Source organism: Macaca thibetana, chromosome 1 (assembly GCF_024542745.1).
Source record: "Macaca thibetana thibetana isolate TM-01 chromosome 1, ASM2454274v1, whole genome shotgun sequence".
Taxonomy (NCBI): Eukaryota; Metazoa; Chordata; class Mammalia; order Primates; family Cercopithecidae; genus Macaca; species Macaca thibetana.
In genome coordinates this window covers 108,573,541-108,598,808 of record NC_065578.1, presented here as the reverse complement: position 1 = coordinate 108,598,808, position 25,268 = coordinate 108,573,541, and the positions used below count along the sequence as shown (strand labels likewise).

At 46.5% G+C, this 25,268-nt stretch overlaps 2 protein-coding genes across 9 annotated transcripts in view; both read right to left on the bottom strand.

The window, feature by feature from the left end:
• SARS1 (seryl-tRNA synthetase 1) overlaps nt 1-18,515 on the bottom strand; it is a 41,754-nt gene extending 23,239 nt beyond the window's left edge. The window contains exons 1-2 of one of the 2 annotated variants that reach the window (XM_050746164.1): nt 18,500-18,515; nt 2,570-2,783 (exon numbers count right to left, since the gene is read on the bottom strand). In XM_050746164.1, the coding sequence (XP_050602121.1) occupies nt 2,570-2,783; nt 18,500-18,511 (226 nt within the window). In that variant the 5' untranslated portion in view covers nt 18,512-18,515. Of the gene's footprint in view, nt 1-2,569; nt 2,840-18,499 lie in introns of those variants that run through there. The other variant, XM_050746173.1, reaches the window with a different exon arrangement.
• Nucleotides 18,516-19,812: 1,297 nt separating this feature from the next.
• Nucleotides 19,813-25,268, bottom strand: part of ELAPOR1 (endosome-lysosome associated apoptosis and autophagy regulator 1) — an 86,701-nt gene continuing 81,245 nt past the window's right edge. For 6 of the 7 annotated variants that reach the window (XM_050745500.1, XM_050745533.1, XM_050745540.1 and 3 more), the window contains 6 exons: nt 25,072-25,168; nt 24,431-24,532; nt 23,119-23,245; nt 22,862-23,040; nt 22,179-22,344; nt 19,813-20,102 (listed from right to left, as the gene is read on the bottom strand). In XM_050745500.1, coding sequence (XP_050601457.1) covers nt 20,034-20,102; nt 22,179-22,344; nt 22,862-23,040; nt 23,119-23,245; nt 24,431-24,532; nt 25,072-25,168 — 740 coding nt within the window. In that variant the 3' untranslated portion in view covers nt 19,813-20,033. Of the gene's footprint in view, nt 20,134-22,178; nt 22,345-22,861; nt 23,041-23,118; nt 23,246-24,430; nt 24,533-25,071; nt 25,169-25,268 lie in introns of all 7 variants that reach the window. The other variant, XM_050745518.1, reaches the window with a different exon arrangement.

Here is a 25,268-nt window from a genome sequence, read left to right as displayed (position 1 = left end):
AAGCCCTTGTTCCAGCCAATGAGAGAAGAACTCCATCCTCTGATCTGAAGTTTAAGGTGTCAAAAAACCTTGATATGAATCTGTTAGTGTCCACCTTGGGCAGTTGGGAACTTGGGAAAAAACATAAATTCCATTTGGATACAAAGAGAACATTGGAAAGGTTTGTCAAATAGAAAAGAATCAAATTAATAGATGCATTTGGAAATAAACTACTGGCCCAGCATGGTGGCTCACACCTGTAATCCCAGCTCTTTGGGAGGCTGAGGCGGGTGATCACTTGAGGTCAGGAGTTAGAGTCCAGCCTAGCCAACATGGTGAAACCCCATCTCAACTAAAAAAAAAATACGAAAATTAGCTGGGTGTGGTGGTGCACGCCTGTAGTCCCAGCTACTTAGAGGCTGAGGCATGAGAATCTCTTGAAACCAGGAGATGGAGGTTGCAGTGAGCTGAAATGGTGCCACTGCACTCCAATCTGGGCAACAATGACAGACTCCATCTCAAAAACAAAACAAAACAAAACAAAAAAAAGAGAAATGACTTCATATTTGGGATTAAGTTTTTTAAAAAAAGAAAATAAACTACGTAAACTGCTTTTCATAAAGAATGTAAAGTGCCCTGAACACAGAAAATATTCACGCCTCCAACAAACCTTTATCAAGGCCTTACCAAGGACCAGGTACAGTGCCAGGTACTGGGATTTTATGTATAAATGTGTATATGTATATCCTAAGAACTGGGATATACAGATGAATAAACTCAATCCTTGTCCCTGAAGAACTCACCACCTACCTACTTGTCAGAGAAGGGACAAATCCCTCAGATGTGGGCATTATACCCAAAAGACTAGCTAACACATTCAAAGTCATTTAGCACTGGCTAAGGGCTGGACTGACACAAAAATCTGATACTCCTGACTTCAGATTCAGTAGAACAATGCTCATGCTAGTTTTATCCTAAACAAAAAATGTGGCAAAATTAAATTCCATTGCAACTCGAAACTTTAGGTCAAGTGTGGAATCTCACAATCAAACAAACTACAACAATAGAGGGCCTAAGACATACAGAATCAGCACAGAACTCAAGTTAAACAAATACTCTTTTGACATCCAAGATCCTTATAAGGAAGGAGACCACTACTACTCCTGCTGCCCTCCTCCCCCCACCTTGCCTAGTTCCCAAGACAGGAGGAAACAGAGAAAGAAACAAAACTAAGATAAATAGCCAGACAACCTTGGCACCACCACCCGGCCCTAGGAGTTAAAAAAAGTAATAATAATAACATCAATCCCTGACCTAAACTACTTATCTGTAAATCCCAGACACTGTATGAAAAAAAAAGCATTGTAAAACTTTTTGTTCTGTTAGTTGATGCATGTAGGCAAGAGTCATGTTTCCCACGCTTGCTCGATTTATCACTACCCTTTCACGTGGACCCCTTAAGGATGTAAGCCTTTAAAAAGGCCAAGAATTTTTTTTCGGGGAGCTCGGCTCTTAAGACGCGAGTCTGCTGACACTCCCAGCCGAATAAAAAAACCTCTTCCTTCTTTAATCCGGTGTCTGAGGAGTTTTGTCTGCGGCTCGTCCTGCTACACTTATAAACAGGAGAAAATCAATTTTCCTAATAGAAATCCATCACACTCTTGGATAGCGGCTGCCTTTGCTGTGTACTGTCATCAACCTAGCTCCCAGATGGTTGCAGACCTATTGCATCAGACAAATCGAATCACATGTACTTGACAGCATCCGCCCAACCAGTGACCACTCCAGTTAATATAGGCAGAGATTTACGGGCAGAGGGTTCTATGATTTTATTCAGCTTCATGAAAGATGCTCGACATGACTCCAAGATCCGGCAGTTCTAGGTTCTAGCAATGTCTTTAAAGGAAAACGTCCACAAATCACAATTAAACAGCCTCAATCATTACAATCTTTTTCTCGCCTCCCCACACCCCTCACGTCTGATCTACCACGGAAAAGACTTTTCCGATTCTTAAAGGTATGCCCATAGGTCGGGGGATGGCCTTCCCAAAAGCTTCAGGGTCATTTCTTTTGGCCAAGAGCGGCCTCCAACGCCCCGAAATGCTTCCGATATGGAAGGAATGAATCTACTCTGTTGCAAAAGTGACATAGTTTCCGGAAGGAGCCTTTGATCCTACCAAAACAAAGGAAAACCACTCTGGCCTTGCTGAAGATGAGAAAAAGACTGGGGGGGACCAAAGATTCGTGATAGAAAAGCCGCCTCGACCCCACAACCTCCCGCCACTGCAGGCTCTGGCAACTCCTGGGGCAGGAAGGCTTGACAGCTCCCGATGGGCGTGCGTACGCACACAGGCAACGAACGGAACTGAGCACGCGTGGAAGGGACCTCGCACCGCCCGGGTGGAGGAGAAAGTGGGACGACCCCGGCTACCAGGCTGTGTTTTCGCGGATGGGGAGAACCTCGGAGCCACCGCACCTTGGGAGGGGGTTTGACGAAGGGTGGAAGCTGTGGCCTCAGGAGCGGTGGCTGGATTTGAGAAAGTTGGGTTTAGGATCAAGGAGGTAACCCGCCCGTGCCGGGGGTACTTACATCGTCGCCACTCGCTGTCTGCCTTCACCAGCTGGTCCACTAGTCCCGGGTCCTTGAAGCGCTTCTCCTGCGTCTCTCGAATGAGGGCTGGGTCCCCTCCTTTATCCACCCGAAACAAATCCAGATCCAGCACCATCTTTCCTCCCGGGCCAACTCTCACGTAAGCGAGGATCGCGCCGCAGCACTCAGCCTGTGACCGCGGCACTGCGCCGGCGCGCTGACCCGCCCTTCCTGCGCAGGCGCGGCTGCAGCCCGCCGGCGACCCCTCTCGACCGGAAGCGGCTTGTTGGAGGCGGGGCCGCGGAGGGAGGGGAGGGGAGAGTGGGTAGGCGTGGGACTATACGTCTGGTTCCTTTGCCCCGGCTCTGCCCTTCTGCAGGAACTGTGATCGCCCCATAAAAGTGTGAATGCCTCAGTTTCCTCCTCCTGTCTCAGGCTAGGCAGAGAGAGGCCTGTCCCCGCATCCCTAGCTTAGAGGCCGGTGCCGTCACCAGATGCCCGTTTTCCTCTCACTAGGTTGGGTCCTTCTACTGGGCTCTTTCCCTGAACCTCCGCAGTCTTCTCCATCTTGATACAAGAGGATGGCATATGTAGTCCCAGGGCTACCTCAGCTTAAGATTCGTGCTCTGATGCCTTAGAAATGGGTAACTTGGCCGGGCGCGGTGGCTCAAGCCTGTAATCCCTGCACTTTGGGAGGCTGAGACGGGCGGATCACGAGGTCAGGAGATCAAGACCATCCTGGCTAACACAGTGAAACCCCGTCTCTACTAAAAAAATACAAAAAACTAGCCGGGCGAGGTGGCGGGCGCCTGTGGTCCCAGCTACTCCGGAGGCTGAGGCAGGAGAATGGCGTGAATCGGGAGGCGGAGGTTGCAGTGAGCTGAGATCCGGCCACTGCACTACAGCCTGGGTGACAGAGCGAGACTCTGTCTCAACAAAAAAAAAAAAAAAAAAAAAGAAATGGGATAACTTTCTTAATCTGATTATTGAATAAACCAAATCGTCCCTTTACCAACTCTTAAGAGCACAGCTTTGGGAAAATGCAGTTGTCTTTTAGAGAGAGACAAGAGAAAACTTTTCCAAAGGGACACGGCAGATTTGAACGCAGTATAAGGTATTGAGGTCATGTCTTGGGTCAATTGGAAAGCGTCTTGAAGGACAATTTGTATCAAACTTTGATTTTATAATGTTCAGGCCTTTACAATGAAATATTCTGGTTGCTGATTGAAGCCAAAGTTACCAAAGAATCTCCCTGATAACAAGAGATTATTTGAAGGATTTGGGAACAGGTGATCTGTTACCCCACCCCCGCCCCCAATCCTTCCACTTTGCAGAAACTTTGAAGCCTCATTCCCAATGCCTTCTCAGAGCTAGATGTGCTAAGATCTTCTTGATCTTATACCACCGTCGTGGACTCCTGAGATGAGGGTGTGACATAGCTAACTATCATATTATTTATAATATGAAATATATTTGGCCTTTGTCCCTGGTTCCTGACACAACCCTCTAAAACCCTTGAATTTCCTGGGTTATTCATAATGAGTCCCTTTGATAACACCTGAGTTTATAATAAGGAGGTGATTTAGGATAGGGGCCCTAGATAACCTCAGGATGGGGCCAGTCACCAGAGAAACCAAGTGATTGGAGGATTGGAACTTTCATCCCCACCCTTCAACCTCCAGGAAAGGGGGGGGAGGGGAGGGGCTGGACATGAAACTCTATAAACACTCGAACAACAAGAGTTGATGAGCTTCAGGGTTGCTGAACATGTGGAGATGCCAGGAGGGTGTATTGCCCAGAGAGGGCATGGAAGCTCTGCACCCCTGACACCTTGCCCTATCCATCTCTTCATCTGGCTGTTCATTTGTACCCTTTGTACTCTCCTTTATAATAAACTGGTAAATGTTTCCTGGAGTCTGTGAGCCTTCTCAGCAAATTAATCAGACCAAAGGAGGGGGTAGTGGGAGCCCCAGTTTATAGCTGCTGAGTAAGAAGTGTAGGTGAAATCTACTACTTGCAGTTGGCATCTGAAGAGGGGCAGTCTAGTGGGATCAAGCCCTTACCCCATGGAATCTGACACAACCTCTAAGGAAGGAGACCACTACTACTCCTGCTGCCCTCCTCCCCGCAACTTGCCTAGTTCACAAGACAGGAGGCAAAAGAGAGAAACAAAAGTAAGATAAATAGCCAGACAACCTTGACACCACCACCTGGCCCTAGGAGTTAAAAAAAAGTAATAACAATAACATCAACCCCTGACCTAAACTACTTGTGTTATCTGTAAATCCCAGGCACTGTATGAAAAAAAAAGCATTGTAAAACTTTTAGTTCTGTTAGTTGATGCATGTAGGCCCCAGTCACGTTTCCCACGCTTGCTCGATTTATCACGACCCTTTCACGTGGACCCCTTAAAGTTGTAAGCCTTTATAAAGGCCAAGTATTTCTTTGTCAGGGAGCTCGGCTCTTAAGACGGGAGTCTGCCAACGCTCCCGGCCAAATAAAAAACCTCTTCCTTCTTAAATCCGGTGTCTGAGAAGCTTTCTTTGCGGCTCGTCCTGCTGCATTTCTTGGTTCCCTGATCGGGAAGCGAGGTGATTAACGGATGGTCGAGGCAGCCCCTTAGGCAGCTTATGCCTGCCCTGTAGAGCAGCCCTGCGGGGGACTCTGGCCAGATTGAGCGATGCGGATCCTGAGAGCGCTCCCGGGTAGGCATTTGCCCTGGTGGAACGCTTCGTCAGAGCAGTGCACAGCAGGTCCCCCGTGGAGGATCAACACAGTGGCTGAACACCGGGAAGGAACTGGCACTTTAAGTCAGGACAGCTGAAACTTGGTAAGACTGGTCTTTGGAACTTGCCCACTCCATTTGAGTGGAACGTGGCCTGATCACCCACGGCGTGCCTGTACTGGCGCTTTGGTTTTGGTTTTTGACTTGACTTGAATTAATTGCTTGATACTTTGGTTTTGGTTTTTGACTTGACTTGAATTAATTGCTTGATACTTTGGTTTTTGTTTTGATTTTGACTTGACTTGAATTGCTTGATAAACAGGCGTGCGTTTATTGGCACTTCAGTTTTGGTTCTGATTTTGACTTGGCTTAAATTGCTTGACGAACAGGTGTGCCTTTAACAACACTGGTTTTAGTTTTGATTTTGATTTAGTGTAAATTAGACGAGTGAGTTACCTTTTAACCTTTCCTTCCTGTATTGTGAATGTTGTTTTGTGTCGAGAGAAAAATAGGTCAGACACAAAGTAAGCCCACTCCGCTAGGAACTGTGTTAAAACATTTCAAAAAGAAAAATTTCAAAAAAATAAAAGGAAAGTCATCCAATCATCAAAACTTACTCTATTAAAATGCACGTTACAGAACCTTAAGAAAGGTTTTGCAGGAGATTATGGAGTTAAGTTAACCCCTTAGAGGTTAAGATCTCTGTGTGAATTAGAACTACTCTCTTTTCGTGTTGGATGGTCCGTCGAAGGAACTATAGACAAGGAACAACTGGCCATGTATTTAAGGTGGTGACAGGGCTCGGAGGACAGCCAGTGTACCTAGATCAAATTCCTTTATATTGACTCATGGTTAAATATAATATAGACAAAACCAGCAAAAATTTAGCCCTATTTAACAGCTTATTGCAAAAAAACCAAAAGTAGAAGTAAGAGCAGCTTCGCCAGCAGACACAGAGTTAAAAAGGGAGTCCCAGAAACAGCAAGAGAAACCAGTTTTGCAGGAGCCGCCAGAGATCATAGAAATTCTTTCTCCATATGTCCCAGCCTACCCCGCTTTACCGAGGCCAATAGCCCCCTCAGAAACGAGATTCAGGAGCTAACACACCCCAGGTCTCACCTCGAAGGGGAGAATCGGAACCTGGAGAGGCCAAAGAAGGAAGTCAAGATAGTCAAGTGGGCCTTCTCAGATCTGGTCTTGCTTGAGCTATGCAAATGCCTCTCAGGGAGATGAGGACCTGTCTATTAGAATGACCAGGCCCACATCTTGCGGGGGCAACAGACTTTCATCTATCAGCCCTTTTCAACCACTGATCTACCAAACTGGAAACACCCTGAATCCACCACCTTGCTCTTCGCAGCTAGAGCCCTGTCGAGCATGACTGTGTAGAGGTGTTGGATTCAAGTTTACTCTAGCAGATCTGACCTCCGGGACCAGCCTTGGGCATCAGTAGACTAGGAGCTATACATGGACGGGAACAGCTTCATCAACCCGCAAGGAGAGAGATGTGCAGAGTATGCGGTGGTAACCCTGCACACTGTCATTAAGCTGAGCTCATTGCTTTAATTCGGGCCTTAGAACTCAGTGAAGGTAAGACTGTAAACGTTTACACTGACTCTCGGTATGCCTGTTTAGCCCTCCAAGTGCATGGAAAATTATATAAAGAAAAGAGCTTGGTAAACTCTAGGAAAAAGGGAAAAAAAGACCCAGAGAATGCCACTCAGCTTCAGCGTTTGCAGAGGTACTGAGAAGCACTTCTGCAGAGGCTAAGAGTTAGTAGAAAAAAGCAAGTAATATGAAAAAAGATTTCAGAAATGCTTCCAGGAGCTGACAAAAACCTAAGTCAGTTTTATAAGAGACTCTGTAAAGCATTCTGGCTTTACACCCCATTTAACCCTGAGGCTGCTGAAAATCAGTATATAGTGAATACTTCATTTGTAAAGCAAGCCCATAGTAACATCAAGCAGAAGCTGCAGACATGAATACCACCTAGTCTAGAAAAGTGGCCACCAAGATGTATGTTAACTGTAACCAAGGATCAAAACTGAGAAAGACAGGAAAAGAGAAAAAGACAGACTAAGAGTAAGTGTAAAAAAAGAGAAATTAGCAATGTGAGAGGACGTGGACAGTGGACGTGGATGTAGATATGAAAGAAGTCAAGTTAGGCAAAGATTCAAGAGCTGGGTAAGGCAAGAGAGAGATTATCGTGCGAGATGCAAAAAGAAAGAACACTAGAAGGGTAAATGTTCAAAAAGGCAATAAAGGAAATGGCCAAGGCCACAAGACAAAGAGGCCATTGGCCAAGGGCTGCCACACCTTGGAGGAACTAAATACTGATCTGACAGGAGCTGAAGAATGTAAAGACCAGGACAGACTACACACCTTTCATTAGGCTCCCAGGAGCCCATGGTCACATTAGAAGTTAAAAGCAGCAAGATTCTGCCGTATCTGAATTCCAATGTCTCACTGAAGGCTAAGCCACTAGATAGAGTTACAAAGGGCCGGGGGGTGGGGGGGTGCGGCAGGGGCAGAGAAGAACCCCTCCTCTAAGCAACTTAAACAGTAAAAAAAGCCATACCTTGTGAAAACTTGCTTATAGACTTTATAGAACTGCCCCATGCTGGAGACTATCGGTACATGCTAGTGCTTGTTTGCTCATTTAAGATAAAATCAGGTTTTTGCCTATGGTCCTACTCTGAGTCAGGTGCACCCCCACCAAACAAATTATGTATTTGCCCTATAAGATTTTGTTCGGTCGGCCACCCCCAAATCATAGGTCAAATTAAAGGTGACCTCCAGAAACTAAAGAAATTAACCTTGAGAAAGCAAATGCAGGCTTTAAAAATAGCCATACAAAGTGTTCATAATTAAATAAATGAAAATGCCTATAAGCCTGACACCCCCTTAAATCTAGTGACTCTGTTTAAAGTAAACTTTAATTTTTCTAGGACCCATGTAGGATGGGCCGTATACTGTAACCTCGTCCGCTCCCACTGCTGTTAAAGTTGCAGGTGTTGTGTCTTGGATCCATCACAGTCAGCTAACACCGGCAGCTCAGGACAAGTGGACCAGCCAGCAGGACGCAGATCATCCAACCCGGCTGATCCTGATACGAGACCAAGCTGCTGCCAAGGAAGACAGCCCTGCTCTGGTCACTCCGGAGGCTGACCAGTCTACGTGCGGCTGAAGCTTGAGGAGACAACAAGCCCTGTTCTAGTCACACACCAACAGCTGACTAGTGTATGCACGGCTGAAGCTTGAGGACTCATCAAGCAAGTAAATGTAGTTAAAAATCTTAAGACTAATAGTTTTCCTGTAATACTGTTTTCCTATTGTTCTGTCGCTGTATTCAACCTTTTTCCCAGGTAAGGACCTCTTTTGTCCTTGCTGTACATTGTTTTGTTGTTGTTACCCCCCATAACCATGCTAGAAGAAACACCCATATAAGGTGTCCCCACTGTACACATACTACTTAGGAAACCCAGACCCGTCCAGCCCAGCAACAATTCCGAGTCTTACAGTCATTCTTTAAACATATAAACCAGAAGTTACCAGAACCTCTTCCTTTAGCAAAAATAGAAAAAGCCTATTTGCTCAGTTGGCTGCAAACATTGCTGGCAGTCTGGATGTTTCTTCGTGTTATGTTTATAAAAAGGCTAACATAAGACACCAATGGCCTTGAGAAGCAAGAGAGTTAATGCCTCAAGATAATTTTACTTTAACTAACTCTTTCCCCAAACAGATGCCCCAAGTTCAAGCATCTGGCTCTTAAAAACTTCTGTTATTAAAAAATACTGTGTTACTCGCTAAGAAAAAGCTTTTAAGACTCAGTGACAAAACTAACCTGCTTAGGACATGACAAAGTTGATACATGTGCCTGTACAAGTTTAACACAGGTGTGATCCTAGGTCTTCATTTAGAAAATAGTTTTCAGCTTTAAAAATGTAAAACCCTCATTATAAGTATATTACGGGTAATAGAAAGTTGCTTGCTGCTCCCCTGTGTATTACACTTGTTCCTTCAAATGATAAAAGGTTTTGTAGCTACCATGGTTCATCAGAAAACTTCAGCACAAGTGTATTACATAAAACACTATCGCTCTGTCTCCCAAAGAGACTCAGAAAGTAAAACTAAAAGTGAGAACTCCCACTAATTAGTGAAAATTCTCAAAGTGGGGGTTAAGGAAGGAGACCACTACTACTCCTGCTGCCCTCCTCCTCCCACCTTGCCTAGTTCACAAGACAGGAGGAAACAGAGAAAGAAACAAAAGTAAGATAAATAGCCAGACAACCTTGGCACCACCACCCGGCCCTAGGAGTTAAAAAAAGTAATAATAATAACATCAATCCCTGACCTAAACTACTTATCTGTAAATCCCAGACACTGTATGAGAAAAAAAAAAGCATTGTAAAACTTTTTGTTCTGTTAGTTGACGCATGTAGGCCCCAGTCACATTTCCCACGCTTGCTCGATTTATCACGACCCTTTCACGTGGACCCCTTAAAGTTGTAAGCCTTTAAAAAGGCCAAGTATTTCCTTTTCGGGGAGCTCGGCTCTTAAGACGCGAGTCTGCCGACGCTCCCGGCCAAATAAAAAACTTCTTCCTTCTTTAATCCAGTGTCTGAGGAGTTTTGTCTGCGGCTCGTCCTGCTACACCTCCAGGTAGCTAGTGTCAGAATCAGAATCGAATTCAATTATAGAACGCTCAGCCAGTGTCCCCTGGAGAATCCCTTGGTGTGTGAGGAACTTACCCCCCAGGGCCCCTCACCCCTGCTTCTGGTCACAGAAATGTTATATGTTGAGTGTGGGTTTTTTTGTTTTTTTTGGCCTCTTGCACTATCCCTGCTCCCCAGAAAGCCTCTGCCAAGCCAACCCTGAAGTGTAGGTCAGGGCTAACAACAATGATAGAGCTAAGTAGAGACCCTGAGGGAGGCAGAGGAAAGGGGCTTGTCTGGGTGTGCTCCCCTTGGTTCAACCTGCCTACGGTGTTAGATTTAAAACCAGTGGAAAGGAAGGGCGAGGAGCTGTAGTCTCTGAGGAAAACATCTAAGAAGACTCTCCTCAAAATGTTGGGTTCCCTAAAACCTTCTAAGGGCAAGGTTTGTGATGGGGGCGCTGCCTGCTTCCATGTCATTGAAGGCACCGTCAAAGTGTATTGCCAATTAAGTCTCCAAAATGGTGACAGGTGTTTCTGAGGCTGAAGTGGTCCCAGGCCTAGGGGAGGAGGGCCACTGGGTCAACCCTTTAAGGAGGTCATCAGTGTCATTCAACAAGTGATCTTAAAATTCTGATCTCCCCAAATTTATTCATGAATTTTCACAATTAGTGAAACATCTCCCTTTAATATGTTCATGTGGGCGGGGGTGGTGGCTCATGCCTGTAATCCTAACACTTTGGGAGGCCGAGGTGGGTGGATCACCTGAGGTCAGGGGTTGGAGACCAGCCTGGCCAACATGACAAAATCCCGTCTCTACTAAAAATACAAAAATTAGTCGGGTGTGGTGGCACATGCCTGTAATCCCACCTACCTGGGAGGCTAAGGCACAAAAATTGCTTGAACCTAGAAGGCAGAAGTTGCAGTGAGCTGAGATCACGCCACTGCACTCCAGCCTGGGTAACAGAGCAAGACTCTGTATCAAAAAAAAAAAAAAAAAAAAAAAAAGTTCATGTTACCCGATGAGTATAATAAATTAACGTAATAGCGTACTTCATCAGCTTAGAATTGTGGGAGTTTTAGAGTTGGAGGGGAGCTTTAGCTATCTGTTAACTTAATAATTCCTGATCTTTTCATCATCATGTCCCTCATATTTTGAAATATTTTTGTCTAATGAACATGATTTTTAAAAAAACAACTTTTTGCCTTTTTATTAATCAGATCTATATGGCTGCCAACTAGAAATTCTGATCAGCAGGAAATAGGCAGTGTTACTGCACCAAGTGACTCCTGCCAGAAGCTAACAGAAAAACAAATCAACAGAAAAACTTGGGTTACGGAGTGATGGTGTGAATCCCTGCCACCTTTGGATATGTGATTCCTGTTAACCCTTACTACCAAGAATGTTCTTGAGTACTGCCTCTGAGGACTGAAGTGTTCAAGAAGGCCCGACTGGAAACAGTCAGCCAGGCTAACCCTTTTATTTTCTGTATAAGGAAACAGCCCCAGAGAAGGTAAGTGATGGAATCAGAACCAGGACACAGGTAAATACCTAAGATAGCCTCATGTTTGGGCTTTGCCTTTTTACTAGCATTCCTTAGCAGAAAACAGGTCAGTGAGGACCCTGACTGTGCTATGGGGCCTGATCTTTTTTTTTTTTTTTTTTTTTTTTTTTTTTTTTTTTTTGAGACGGAGTCTCGCTCTGTCGCCCAGGCTGGAGTGCACTGGCCGGATCTCGGCTCACTGCAAGCTCCGCCTCCTGGGTTCACGCCATTCTCCTGCCTCAGCCTCCTGTGTAGCTGGGACTACAGGCCCCGCCACCTCGCCCGGCTAGGTAGTAGAGACCACCGTGTTGCGTATTTGACCTCGTTTTCTCGGCCTCCCAAAGTGCTGGGATTACAGGCCCACTATGGGGCCTGATCTTATAGGGGACCTAGCACACCGCCTGACCCCTGGTAAGTGCTTGTTACATCCTCCCTGAGTGAGTGGGTTGCGAGGGAGTAGGCTGAGAGGGTGGTAGCTTGTTTCAGGACAGCGAACAGAGTCCTGGGTGAAGATACTGCCTTGGGGATCCTGGACAGCTAGTGGGCAGCCTAGGGGGAAAGAGCAACTGCAGAGAGGGAGCAAGAAAAGAGGGTGCAGGGCACCCAACCAAAGCTGCCTACCTCAATTTTCCCAGTTTGGAGCTGGCTAACTCGGAAGGGTTCTCTTAGGCCTCAATGTGGCAGCCCTTTGTGTTCCTCTGTCTTGGATTTGGAGTAGGGTTTCTCAATGTTCAATGAACAAGTCCGGTCCTGTCACTCCCTTGCTAGAAGTCTTCTGTGGATACCTGTTACCCTCAGGGGAATCCAAACATGGCTGGCAATGCTATTGATGATCTGTCCCTACCAGCTTCTCTAACATGTTCCCTCTTTATACGTGTGTGTGTGAGACACAGTCTCACTCTGTTGCCCAGGCTGGAAAACAGTGGTACAACCATGGCTCACTGCAACCTCGACATGTCCAGCTTCAAGGGATCCTCCCACCTCAGCCTCACGAGTAGCTGAGACTACAGATGTGTGCCACCGCACCCAACTAATTTTTGTATTTGTTTTTGTTTTAGTAGATACGGGGCTTTGCCATGTTGCCCAAGCAACATGTTGCTCGAACTCTTGGGGTCAAGCAATCTGCCCACTTTGGCCTCTTAAAGTGCTGGGATTACAGTCATGAGCCACTCTTTATCTCTTATCTCTTTATCTCTTAACCTTTCCCCCTCGTAGTCCCCATTCCAACCTTCTTGTGATTCCCCTCCTTCCCTCTGAGCCTTTGGTTGCACAAGTTCCTTCTACCTGGAACTCCCTTTCCCTTCTCTGTTCCTTCTACCTGGCTAATTCCTTCTTTCTCCTGGAAGCCTTCTCTGACGTCATATTTACCCCTTCCTGCAAATTGGTTAGGCATCCTTCCGGTTTCCCACAGTACAGTAGTATTGATGATACCGTTACAGGAGGAATTGACCACTCAGCCTCCAGTTCTGGCTTACCCGTTCCCTTCTATCAGAGAGACACAGTAACAAAGGAGGTCCATGTTGCTATCCTTCAGCAACTAAGCGGGAATCATTTAAAAATAGCGTGAGTCCGGGAAAGCTGCCAGGACCTGGGGGAACTTTGATCCAGCCTCTCCATCTGATAGAATTGGGGTGCGAAATCAATTCTCCCACCACACCGTATTATACAGTAGTCCCCAGTGGATGCCTGAAACCACGGAGAGCACAGATTCCTACATATACTGTGATTTTTTGATCTGGGAACTGAGATGGCTGCTAAGTGAGTAATGGGTGGATAGTGCAGACAGCGTGGATACTCTGGACAAAGGGATGGTTCACGTCCCAGGTGGGAAGGAGTGAGATGGCACAAGATGTCATTATGCTACTCATAATGGCATACAATTTAAAACTTATGAATTGTTTATTTTTGGAATTTTAATTTAATATTTTTTTACTTAAGTTGACTTTGGGTAACTGAAACTGTGGAAAGTGAAAGTACTGTTAAGGCTGAACTACTCTATAGGGAATTGCGTTTTATGTGGGATTGTTAACTTTGGCACTGAGACAAAATTAGTTTATATTCCAAATTCTCCTTGAATAGCTCTTAAATTATTCATAAAGTTTTGTATTGCAACCCTAAATCAATTTCTCTATCTCTTAATACTCAGTGTTGCTCTGTGCTTCCCAGTTAATTGTCTTCCTTGAGATTGAGACCAAGTCATAAGTATGTTCTTGCCTGGTCACCTGATAATGTATTTTACTTCTTTGTCAGTGATTGGGAAATTCTTAAAATCATTTCCACATCATTCCATACCCCTCTCCCTGCCCCGAAGTTTCAAGCTTGATTGTCTGTTGCATTGCACGATATATGGTTGAATTCATGAAGACTCATAGCAGTACTCCCATGGGATTGTTTTCACCCTGTTATTTCCCACAGTGGGATGACGTGGAAGGTGGAGTGGGATCTGTGAGGTGAAAAAGGAAGCAGAGGGGCAGAGAGGAGAGCACATTCTAGTGCTGGAGGCATGAAAGTGCTTATGACTCAGAGACCATCAAAAACTTGTGTGGTTAGAATAGAAACAACGTTGGGAGGGTGAGCAGGGTGGGCTGTTACGGATCTGGTAGGCCACTTAACTGAATCTGTTGGAGACATAGTTTCTTCCTCTATTGTAATGGAGATAGTAGCTGCCTCCAGGACTGTTCTGAAAATGAAAAAAGGCAATGCCATGAAAGCATGAAGTCCAGGCTTGACACAGAGATGCCAAATGAATGCATTTTCTTTTCTACTTTCCTTCTTAGAGTTTGGACTTTTATGTTATAAGCAGGGGTGATGTTCAAAATATTTAACCACCAGTACAACCCAGGTACCACCCAGTCAAAGTAGATGTGGGTCATAAACAACCCGCCTTGGAGTGTAGGTGGGGGCTGCTGCCAATTGCTCCTGCCTGGCAGCAATAAGGAGCCATCAGAGATGACACATTTGAGTGCCATCAGATGTATTAGAAAAACAGCTCTGAGTGTTCCAGCTCTTTTAGAATTTTTTTTTTTTCTTAACAGACAGAGTCTGCCTCTGTCACCCGGGCTGGAGGGCAGTGGTGCAATCCACAATCACAGCTCACTATGATCTCAACCTCCTGGCCTCAGGCGATCCTCCAGCCTGGCCCTCCCAAAGTGCTGGGATTACAGGCATGAGCTGCCACACCCTCTTTTAGAATTTGGTTAGCAGGTTTTCTGCCTTTTACCAGAAAAGTTTTCATGAAAAAAAGAAAAAGAGCTCTGGCTACAGAGCAGGGGGTTGATACTGGCGTGGGAAGCACTCGCAGGGAGAGGCCTGTTTGAAGGCTAGAAATTACCTAAGGACCCTGACGAAGAACATCTGGCACTTAGTGCATTCAGTCTGAAAAGTGTGACGTTCCCAACTCATCTATTAATAGCTGAGAGAATTATTTTTGGGGATCAAGTGCCCTCAACTGGAATGAAGTTCTGAAGCAGAAAAATCCCTCCAGGCACGCTGGCTCACACCTGCCATCCCAGCACTTTGGAGGCCAAGGTGGGCAGATCTCTAGAACCCAGGAGTTTGAGACCAGCAACATGGTGAAACTCCGTCTCTCCAAAAAGTACAAAAATTAGCCGGGTGTGGTGACGCATGCCTGTAGCTACTCAGGAGGCTGAGGTGGGAGGATCACTCGAGCCCAGGAGGCTGAAGCTGCAGTGAGCAGAGATTGCAAAAATCTAGCGACCCCGGGAAATGGTAGCCCCCTTGATATCGTCTAGGATTTTCTCCACATCTAGTCTGTAATAATCTACCTCACACCCAAAGAAGCTAATTTTGCTTCTACTTGTGGATTTATTGTTATGTGGCTGGCCTCATGCTCCCCGAAAGAAACCTAAGCAGGCCGGGTGCAGTGGCTCACGCCTGTAAACACTCTGGGAGGCTGAGACAGGCGGATCACGAGGTCAGGAGATCGAGACCATCCTGGCTAACACGGTGAAACCCTGTCTCTACTAAAAAATACAAAAAAAAATTAGTTGGGCTTGATGGCGGGTATCTGTAGTCCCAGCTACTTGGGAGGCTGAGGCAGGAGAATGGCAGGAACCTGGGAGGCGGAGCTTGCAGTGAGCCAAGTTCGCGCCACTGCACTCCAGCCTGGGCAACAGAGCGAGATGGTTTATGAGTTACCTCTTTTGAGCTCATTCAATCTTGGGGTGTTGGGTATCATTAGATGCATTTTATTATTGTGGAAACTGAGGCTTTGGTTATTGACTGATTCCTCAATAAGCAGTGGGAGGTTTCTAGCCTATGTCCATCTTGTTCCAAAGTCTGTGCTCTTTTCTCTGCCTCTCTGCGAATGTGGAATCCTTCTCCTCTTTAGTTTAAGCTTCCAGGACATTTACATTTCCCACTCACTCCTCCAGCCACCCAACCCATGTTCAAGAAAAACAACTTGTAAGGTATGTTTTTATTTTACAAAAACAAAAAAAGTGACATGCAATACCATCTTCTAACAAACTATTAATGCTTGGAATACAAAGTAAAAAGGAAATCCGATCAGTCCTGATGAGACAAAAATTCTATTTCACAAAGCTGAAAAAATCTATTACAAAGTTTCTGTTGTATAAATATAGTCAGTCTTATCTTTAATGTAGTCAGACAAAAAGAAGTTTTGTTGGCATTAAAAACAAAAACAAAAACCCTGCTGCTTGAATACACCACAATCTTCATTTGTATTCCCAGCCAAGTACAGGTGATGACTACAGGATGAGAGTTACTGTGTGTTCCAGGACTCAAGGTAACCAAATGAGATTTAAACATTTTATCACACTCCCTCTACCAACAACAGCTTGGACAGACCACTACAGCCCTGGGTCAAAGACTAAAGACTTTGTTCATAGAAAATTGAACATGTAGGCTGGGCACGGTGGCTCACACCTGCAATCCCAGCACTTTGGGAGGCCGAGGTGGGTAGATCACTCGAGCCCAGGAGTTTGAGACCAGCCTGGCCAACATGGTGAAACCCTATCTCCACTAAAAAACACAAAAATTAGCTAGGCGTGGTGGCGCATGCTTGTAATCCCAGCTACTGGGGAGGCTGAAGCAGAAGGATCGCTTGAACCCAGGACCGGGAGGCTGCAATGAGCCAAGATCATGGCACTGCATGCCAGCCTGGGCGACAAAGCAAGACTCTGTCTCCAAAAAAAAAAAAGAAAAGAAAAGAAAATTGAACATGTGTTCGCTCTCAAATGGGTGCACAACTCTGTGAGTAGGCCACAAGCCACTGAATGGTATGTTTTGAAGGTGAATTGTATAATATGTGAATTATATCTCAACAAAGCTGTTAAAAATATATGACACATCTAACTTGCTAGGGGAGCAACAGGTGACCCCGGTAGCGTAACTCAGGAGTTCCTGACAGGTCACAGGGCAGACCTGCAGAAGTCAGCACAGTAAGGGTAGTAAAAAGTAGCTCCTTAAAGTATTATGGCTAAAATCAGTGGAGTCAGAATAAAGAAGTCAAAAACATATGTACTTTTTCCTACTATTTCCAGAATAGTCTAAGGGCTGTCTGTGGCCTTTGTCACAAAAGAAAGCTATTCAGTGAGATGGCAGGTGCCTGGGTATTGCTGAGGCTACAGAAGATTTTAGGCCGGAACTCAGGAGTTGCATATCTGCATCCACACTGGGGGAAGTTCCAACATGGACACAGGTTCTGAGAGCTTGACTCCTACAGAAGGAGGGAGAATGTGGCTACCCAAAGAAAAACTGGATTTATTAAACCAGAGGGACTCCCTGCCATCATCAACACTGTTGATGGCCAGGGACCACAGCATGGCTCTAGTTCTCATTGACTCTTACAAAGCCATCACCAGGGCAGCAGTGGCTGATCAGATGAGCATTTTGTGGCAGACCAGTCACTTGCAAATGCCATCCCCTTTCTGTATCTACCATCTGTCACCAAATGGTTACTGGAGAAAGGACACAGGCACAAATCATGGGCAACTGGGGCTTGACCAAGGGAAGGTCACCCTAGCCTGATAGTGATGCAGGCAGAATTGCCAGTAGAAGAAAGAAGGTAATTTTATTTTATTTTATTTTATTTTATTCATTTATTTTTTGAGACAGAATCTCGCTCTGTCACCCAGGTTGGAGTGCAGGGGTTCAATCTTGGCTCATGGCAAGCTCCACCTCCCGGGTTCACGCCATTCTCCTGCCTCAGCCTCCCGAGTAGCTGGGACTACAGGTGCCCGCCACCACACGCCCAGCTAATATTTATGTATTTTTAGTAGAGACGAGGTTTCACCATGTTAGTCAGGATGGTCTCAATCTCCTGACCTCATGATCCGCCCTCCTCGGCCTCCCAAAATGCTGGGATTACAGGCGTGAGCCACTGCGCTGGGCCCCAAGAAGAAGGTAATTTAAAGTCTTGCTCTGGTTTTACCCGTTCTAGGTACTTAAAAGTTCATTGATAATAGTTGGTGTAAAATTGGGGAAAACAGGCATAGAAGACACCCACTCTACTCACCTTTCAGAAGGGATGTTGCCAGAAATTGGACCAGAAGTCTCTTTAGTTTTTTATCACACAAAGCAATTGAGAATGAAAAAAAAAGACAGAGAGAAAGATAGGGGCTTAAAAGTGAGAAGTATCCCAGCTTGGTGAACACCTTGTTTATTTTTAAATTTTTTAGAGGTAGGGTCTCACTATGTTGCCCAGGCTGGTCTTGAACTCCTGAGCTCAAGCGACCATCCTGCCTTGGGATTACAGGTATGAGCCACCATGCTGGGCCCGGTGAACATCTTGTTAAACTCTCCTAGCCTTCCTTCCTTGAAGACTGGTTTGATTCTGCTGCTGGGGTATGGGCCTGGGATTCAGTTTCTTTTGTGGCCAGTCTAGACATTGATTCTGTGCCTGAGCAGATGGTAAGCTTAGAAGCAGATATCACGGCCACCGCAGGCCCATGCCATTGTGGGCTGGATCCCCTGAAGTGCCCCATTAAAATCTTGGCCTCCCTGTGCTCTTTTCAAATAAGAGACCCCTGTTCCATAATATGGCCCAAACTTCTAGGATGGGGGCACTCAAGGATGGGAAATTTTCCTCACTGACAGGGGTTTGCCATCTCTGTGGGTAAACCCAATTGAGGATAAGGCTGGAACATCTGGGTCTGGGGCTTACCTGGTTCTTTTCAGTGTCATAGAGTGATAGTGGGAGGTTTAAAAAAAATAGGGAGATGTATCCACAGGGCTTTGGGCATTTTTCTTCATGAATTTTTTCCTTTGGCTTCAGTGAGAATATCTATCATTTACTTAAGAGAAGGGAATGAGTTACCTGGTTTAAAAAAACAAATAAAAGGCTGAGTGCAAGCCGGGCGCGGTGGCTCAAGCCTGTAATCCCAGCACTTTGGGAGGCTGAGACGGGCGGATCACAAGGTCAGGAGATCGAGACCATCCTGGCTAACATGGTGAAACCCCGTCTCTACTAAAAAATACAAAAAACTAGCCGGGCGAGGTGGCGGGCGCCTGTGGTCCCAGCTACTCCGGAGGCTGAGGCAGGAGAATGGCGTAAACCCGGGAGGCGGAGCTTGCAGTGAGCTGAGATCCGGCCACTGCACTCCAGCCTGGGCGACAGAGCCAGACTCAGTCTCAAAAAAAAAAAAAAAAAAAAAAAAAAAAAAAAAAAAGGCTGAGTGCAGTGGCTTATGCCTGTAATCCCAGTACTTTGAGAGGCTGATGCGGACAGATCACTTGAGCCCAGGAGTTGGAGACCAGCCTGAGCAACATGGTGAAACCTGGTCTCTACAAAAAAAATACAAAAATTAGTGAGCCTGGTGGTGCACACTTGTAGTCCTAGCTACTTGGGAGGTTGAGGTGGGAGGATAGCTTGAGCCCAAGAGATTGAGGCTGCAGTGAACAGTGATTACGCCACTGTTGCAGCCTAGGTGACAGAGCGAGACCCTGTCTCAAAAACAAAACCATTCCTTGTTGCCTCTCTTTGTGCTTTTCAAGCCTTTTCTTACCCAGGCCTTATTCACCTTGCCCTCAGACTACCCATTTCACTCCCTTTGAGCTGGTTATCCATGGGAAATGGATCCAGGCTGCTATGAAGATTGTCCACCAGGGAACCCCGACACCCTTCTCACCCAGCCTCTCTCCTAAAGAGATCATGAGCTGAGGGCATGCGAGGAAAGCTCCCAGCTGTTTCTGCACTTAAGTTAGAGGACAGAGGAAATAGTTTCTATACTTAAGAAGAGAGAAATATCTTCATTCCAGAGCTGTAAGAATTATGAGCAGACAAAGCTATGGCTCTGGCGGATGGGCCATTTTGGGAAACAAGATACAAGCAAGGGCATAATTTACAAACAAAGTGTGGGTATATTTGGCAGGTTTGAGGCAAGCAGAAAGGAGGGTTTGGGTACTCTATAAAAAAAACATCTGAAATTCAAACATCTGATAAGGCCACAATGAAGAGATTTCCAGCAGTGGGTGTTGTAGGATGCTGGCACCCAAATCACCGCAGGCTTGCAAAGGTGCTATGCAAGGTGAGGAGGCAGGTGAGGCAGCCAGTGCCTCTCACAGGTCCATGTCTGGGCCTCCTGAGGATGTCTTCAGCGGCACTGAGTCAAATCCATCAGGAGTCCTCTGAAAGAGAGATGGTGACAGGAGCTGGCTGCTGCACAGGGGCAAGTTTGGGGACAAAGGAGAGAAATGGAAAATAGGTGACAGAAGGAACCCTTATGAAATTACTGTTTCAGTGGCTTTGTGGAAATACAGAAATTAGATACCCTCTATTCTGCTTGCTCCCTTCAGTGTCAGTTGGAGAACAATAAACATCTTTTTCTTTTAGGCCGGGTGTGGTGGCTCATGCCTGTAATCCCAGCACTTGGGAGGCCAAGGCAGGCGGATCACCTGAGGTTAGGAGTTCGAGACCAGCCTGGCCAACATGGTGAGACCCCATCTCTACTGAAAATACAAAAATTAGCCAGGCATGGTGGCAGGCGCCTGTAATCCCAGCTACTCGGGAGGCTGAGGCAGGAGAATCACTTGAACCCAGGAGCAGAGGTTGCAGTAAGCCAAGATCATACCACTGCACTCCAGCCTGGGCGACAAGAGCGAAACTCCATCTCAAAAAAAACAAAGAAAATATTTTTTTCTTTCAAAAAAATGTTTTTGGCCAGGCACAGTGGCTCACGCCTGTAATTCCAGCACTTTGGGAGGCCGAAGCAGGCAGATCACCTGAGGTCAGGAATTCAAGACCAGCCTGGCTGACATGCGGAAATCTCTCTCTACTAAAAATACAAAAAAAAAAAAAATAAGCCAGGTGTGGTGGAATGCACCTGTAGTCCTAGCATCTAGGGAGGCTAAGGCAGGAGAAATGCTTGAACCCGGGAGGTGGAGGTTGCAGTGAGCTGAGATCACGCAACTGCACTCCAGCCTGGGAAACAGAGCAAGACTCCGTCTCAATAAATAAACAAATACATACATACATACATAAATACATGTTTTTTAGAGACAGAGTCTCGCTCTGTTGCCCAGGCTGGAGTGCAGTGGCACAATCATAGCTCACTGCAGCCTCCAACTCCTGGGCTCAAGTGATCCTTCCCCCTCAGCCTCCCAAGTAACTGAGACTACAGGCATGCTCCACCACACCCAGCTAATTGTTTTTTAGTTTTTGTAGCGATGGGGTCTTGCAATGTTGCCTAGGCTGATCTTGAACTCCCAGCCTCAAGAGATCCTCCAGCCTGGGCCTCCCAAAGTGCTGGGATTACAGGGCCAAAAATCTTAAAACTCCCCTGCTTTGCACCTTTGCTGAATTCTAGCAGTCCCAGATAGACTCAAGAGTCCCAGGGTGAACTGTTCTCCCATTGGTTTAAAAAAAAAATCGCAGTCTAAGGAGGCCAAGGGAGTCTCCCTAGCAGGTCAGCACAAAGGAAACAAGACTCAGCAGTCTGAACACCCAAGCACGGTCCTTCTCTTCACCACCTCCCAATACACTCCTTCCTCTTTCTACCCTCCCCACCCACTCCTATTGGGATGAACTGGTTCAGAGCAGTAGTCAGATATGGGCACTGGCAGAGTGGGGCTGCAGAGGGCTATAGTCCTGGAGGAGGTGCTTGAATGCTCTCAGCTGGCCCCACGCCCAGTGACAGTATTGTCTGTATTGCATTTATGAGCTTCATACTCACCCACCCACACAAACTCACCCAGCCCTCCCAGCTCAGAATTGCTCAGTGGGGAACAGCTGAGACTGAACTATGATTCAGCTCTCAAAGGACTGGACCCAGACACCCGGAGGACAGCGCCTCCCACTGGTCAAAGGAGAGCCTGACTTCTATCAGAAGTTGATCCCAGAGATCATCTTTTCCCCCTTTCAGTGAAAATAAAAAAAGCGGTGGGGGATGATTCTTACAACATGGATGGTTCAGTACTCCTTCTGGAAGTGAAAGGGCCCAAGCAGCTCGCTAACTGGAGTACATGTTGAGATGTTGAGAGAGAAGGAGCCTGATCAAGAGCAGCCTTGGGCCCCGGGGGGAAAGAGTATTGGTGTAGAAATACAGAAGGCAGAAGGCAGGATTTTCAGAGTGGGGAAATGGAATTGTATGGGGCGTGGGGAGCAGGGCGCCCATCCCTGAACGGTACAGGACCATTCAGTGTCTGAGGAGCAGTGTCTCCTCCAGCCCTCCAGGCTGACCTCAGTGCACTGGCCAGGCCCCCTACCTTGGAGGTAAATGATTTGATCTTCCCAAAGAGTGACTTCTTGCTGGTAAAGATGAGGTCGTCTTCCACATCCTCGCCCTCCATGATGGCACAGCTGTCAGCTGCTGGCAGGTCACAGTCCTTGAGGGTAGCATTCATCACCAGCTTGGAGTACTTGTACTCTAGTCTATAAAACAGGAGGATGGGAAAGACAAGATCCCAAAATGTGGGAATAAGGGGGAAAGAGGTAGAGAAGTTGGGCTACAAACAGGTCCTATTCCCATGCCAAGGGTAAGGAGACTGAAGCATGGTAAAATGGTGTCAGGGCTGCGGGACTAGAAGGAATCGTGGTTCCCAGTTCAGTGATCTTTGTTCCTTCAGCCTGTTTCTGTGATCTCAAAGTTTAATAGAAATATCAAAATCTTAATGTCATTCTCTGTATTGTTAAGAATAACAAATTAAGGATATTCTTTGCTTTTGAGAATTTAACATCCATTTATAGATTGCTACGTGGTACCATCCTGTTCAGGAGTCAGGATAACCACACCATGCACTGGATAAGTGGTTCAACAAGTCTCTGGCCAGAGTCACAGAGTCTGTAGCCAATTCCAGAGAAAAACCTCATTAATTTACACTTTCAGATATTCTCCCTGATCAATAATCCAACCCTGTCCATCCCCAAACTCCAATACCGCATCATGTACTTTTGATTCTTTTTCCAAAAGTAGCAAGTCAAGACGGTGAGCAGGATGGCAGTACAGGTGCCTGCAGAGATGCCCACTTTCAGCCAGAAATCTATGGTTTTGCAGATGGTGACTCTCTGCTCAGGCAGAGAAGTGCCACCAGAGCATAGCTTGGGTTCTCGCCACACGTAAGTAGTCTTCTGTTGGGGAGAAAAACAAGGAACTCAGATCTCTCATTCCCTTCTCTCGTGGGAGTGCCCAATCAGAAGGAAACTCACCTGGATCCCAGCCACACAGCTGCTGACGATAGCGTGGTAGTCAGCCACTGAGCAGAGCGGGCAAGCAGCCGCACTCTCCCACAGGAAGTGGAAGTTGCAGCCATCACAGGTCCCATCCGAGCACGTTCTAGCAAAGCAGAAAAGAGGCCTGAGCTCTCACTGGCTGGACTGGTGGGGAAGATCTGGTTGGGGGCCTGTTGTCTCATAGCTTGCCTGATTCACCCTCTCCCTGCCCAAACCGTTAGCCCTACCAGGATCCTTCCAACTAGTCCTTAACACAGGTTTTGATCTCTGATTTCACTGATAAGAGGCCTTCCTGGCCTCCAATGGGCTCTCCACCCTCTGCCCGTTTATGTTTTTGCTGACATCGTATGAGAGCTATTGTAAGGTGTCTGAGCTCTAGCGCGGCTGTCCCACCAACCTCTTTGAGGTTCCCGTCCTCCCCACAGACTTGTGACATTTGCAATAGCCACTTTGATGCAGCTTCCTGGTGATGGGATTGGAGTTGAGGTGGGGTTCAGGAATGAGCTTCCGGTCATGGATACCCGTTATGTACTTTATTGTGATGTTTACAACGGCAAGAACAGGGATTTGACACTCAGACACCACTACTGGGTCAAGACGCCCTGCTTTGCTCCCCATCTCCCCAGTCAGTTGTTTAGGCGCAGCATATCCAAAATGTCTTCCTCGAGATGCCAGTGCCTATCAAGATGTTAGTTGCTGTTATGCGGGGAGGGGAGGGGGTGTCCTGTGGTCATAGTCATTTGGAAATTTTTGATTTAGTTCACTCAGCTATTAAACTCAGAACTGGGTATTTTCATTGCAGAGAGATTCCTAGGATCCCTAAACCTTTATGAATCCTCACAATAGCCAGAGATCATGAAACGTCCTAAAGTCTCCTTGTATCATTTCATCCTCAAAACAACCCGCTGAGGGAATTTAGCATTATGCCCATTTTTACAGATAAGGAAATGAGAGGCCTAAAGAAGGTAAGAAATATAGCCATGATAGCATAGCTAGTTAGTGGAGGAGATGATTCAATCTGGCTCTCAGCCGAGCTGTTGGTTACTATGCTACGCAGCTGCCACCATAATGGACCAGGAATATGAGAGCAGCTTTCACTCTTCCTTCTACCCCATTCTTGCCATATGAAGATTGAGGGTCTGGGGCCATGACTCTGCCCCTAAGAGCCCATTAATGGATCTCAAACTCTTTTCTTTTTTCTTCTTTTCACTAATCTCTGGATCTCAGGATGGAATGACTTCAAGGAAGGGAGATTTTGGCCTTCGTCACACCCCTTTGCAGGGCTTACCCTGGCAGCGACAAACTTCCAGGGACAGTTTTCTGTGGACTGCACCTGACACGGATGGTGGTTGATCTCCCAGAACTGCAGGACTGGGTCACATCATTGGACCTGCAGAGAAAGCCAGCCCCCAGGGGGGAATGAGTCACTCAGCTGTGTTCCTGGACAGCCACCAAGTGAAATCCGCATGGAGCAATTCCCTTGCTGGGGAAGTCGGGACTTGGGCTTTAGCCTGGCACACAGGGAGTGCACAGGCCTTGGTTTATACGTGGAAAGGGTGGGGATCAACAATATGTAGTCAAGGGGGAAATGCCCTGGTTTAGGAAAGTCATGGCTAGCATCCACTGGAGCCTGCTTAGGCTGGAAGGGAAGTCCACTGCAGATCATCCAATATTTCTCCTTGCCTCTAGGGCAGATCTGCTCCAATAATATCCAAGAAGCTGGGATCAGGAGTTCCTGATCCAGATAGCTAAACTCCCAGATTAGATAGCTAAACTCCCAGCCTTTAGCTATCATGACTGGGCAGATCTGCTAGACCTCAGACATGTTCTGGCTTGATAAGCAGTAGGTGACTAGAGAGGGAGGGATGCAGCAGAAATTATGGAGGAGTCCTAGGTTTCACTTGCAGTAGCCTAGCCTCTCATCTTCACCTATAAAAGAAGATCACGTCCGGTATTCCCAAGGACTCCGGGTGGAAAAGTTCAGCGGGGGAGGTGATTCCATCCAGAGTCATATCTGTTGTCACCCCTGCCAAATTAGAGCTCCTAATTAGTTCTCGCTAGTAGCATTAGCTGGCAACCACTTCAATTCTTCCAATACCTTCAACATCCAACCTCACTTCATCTCA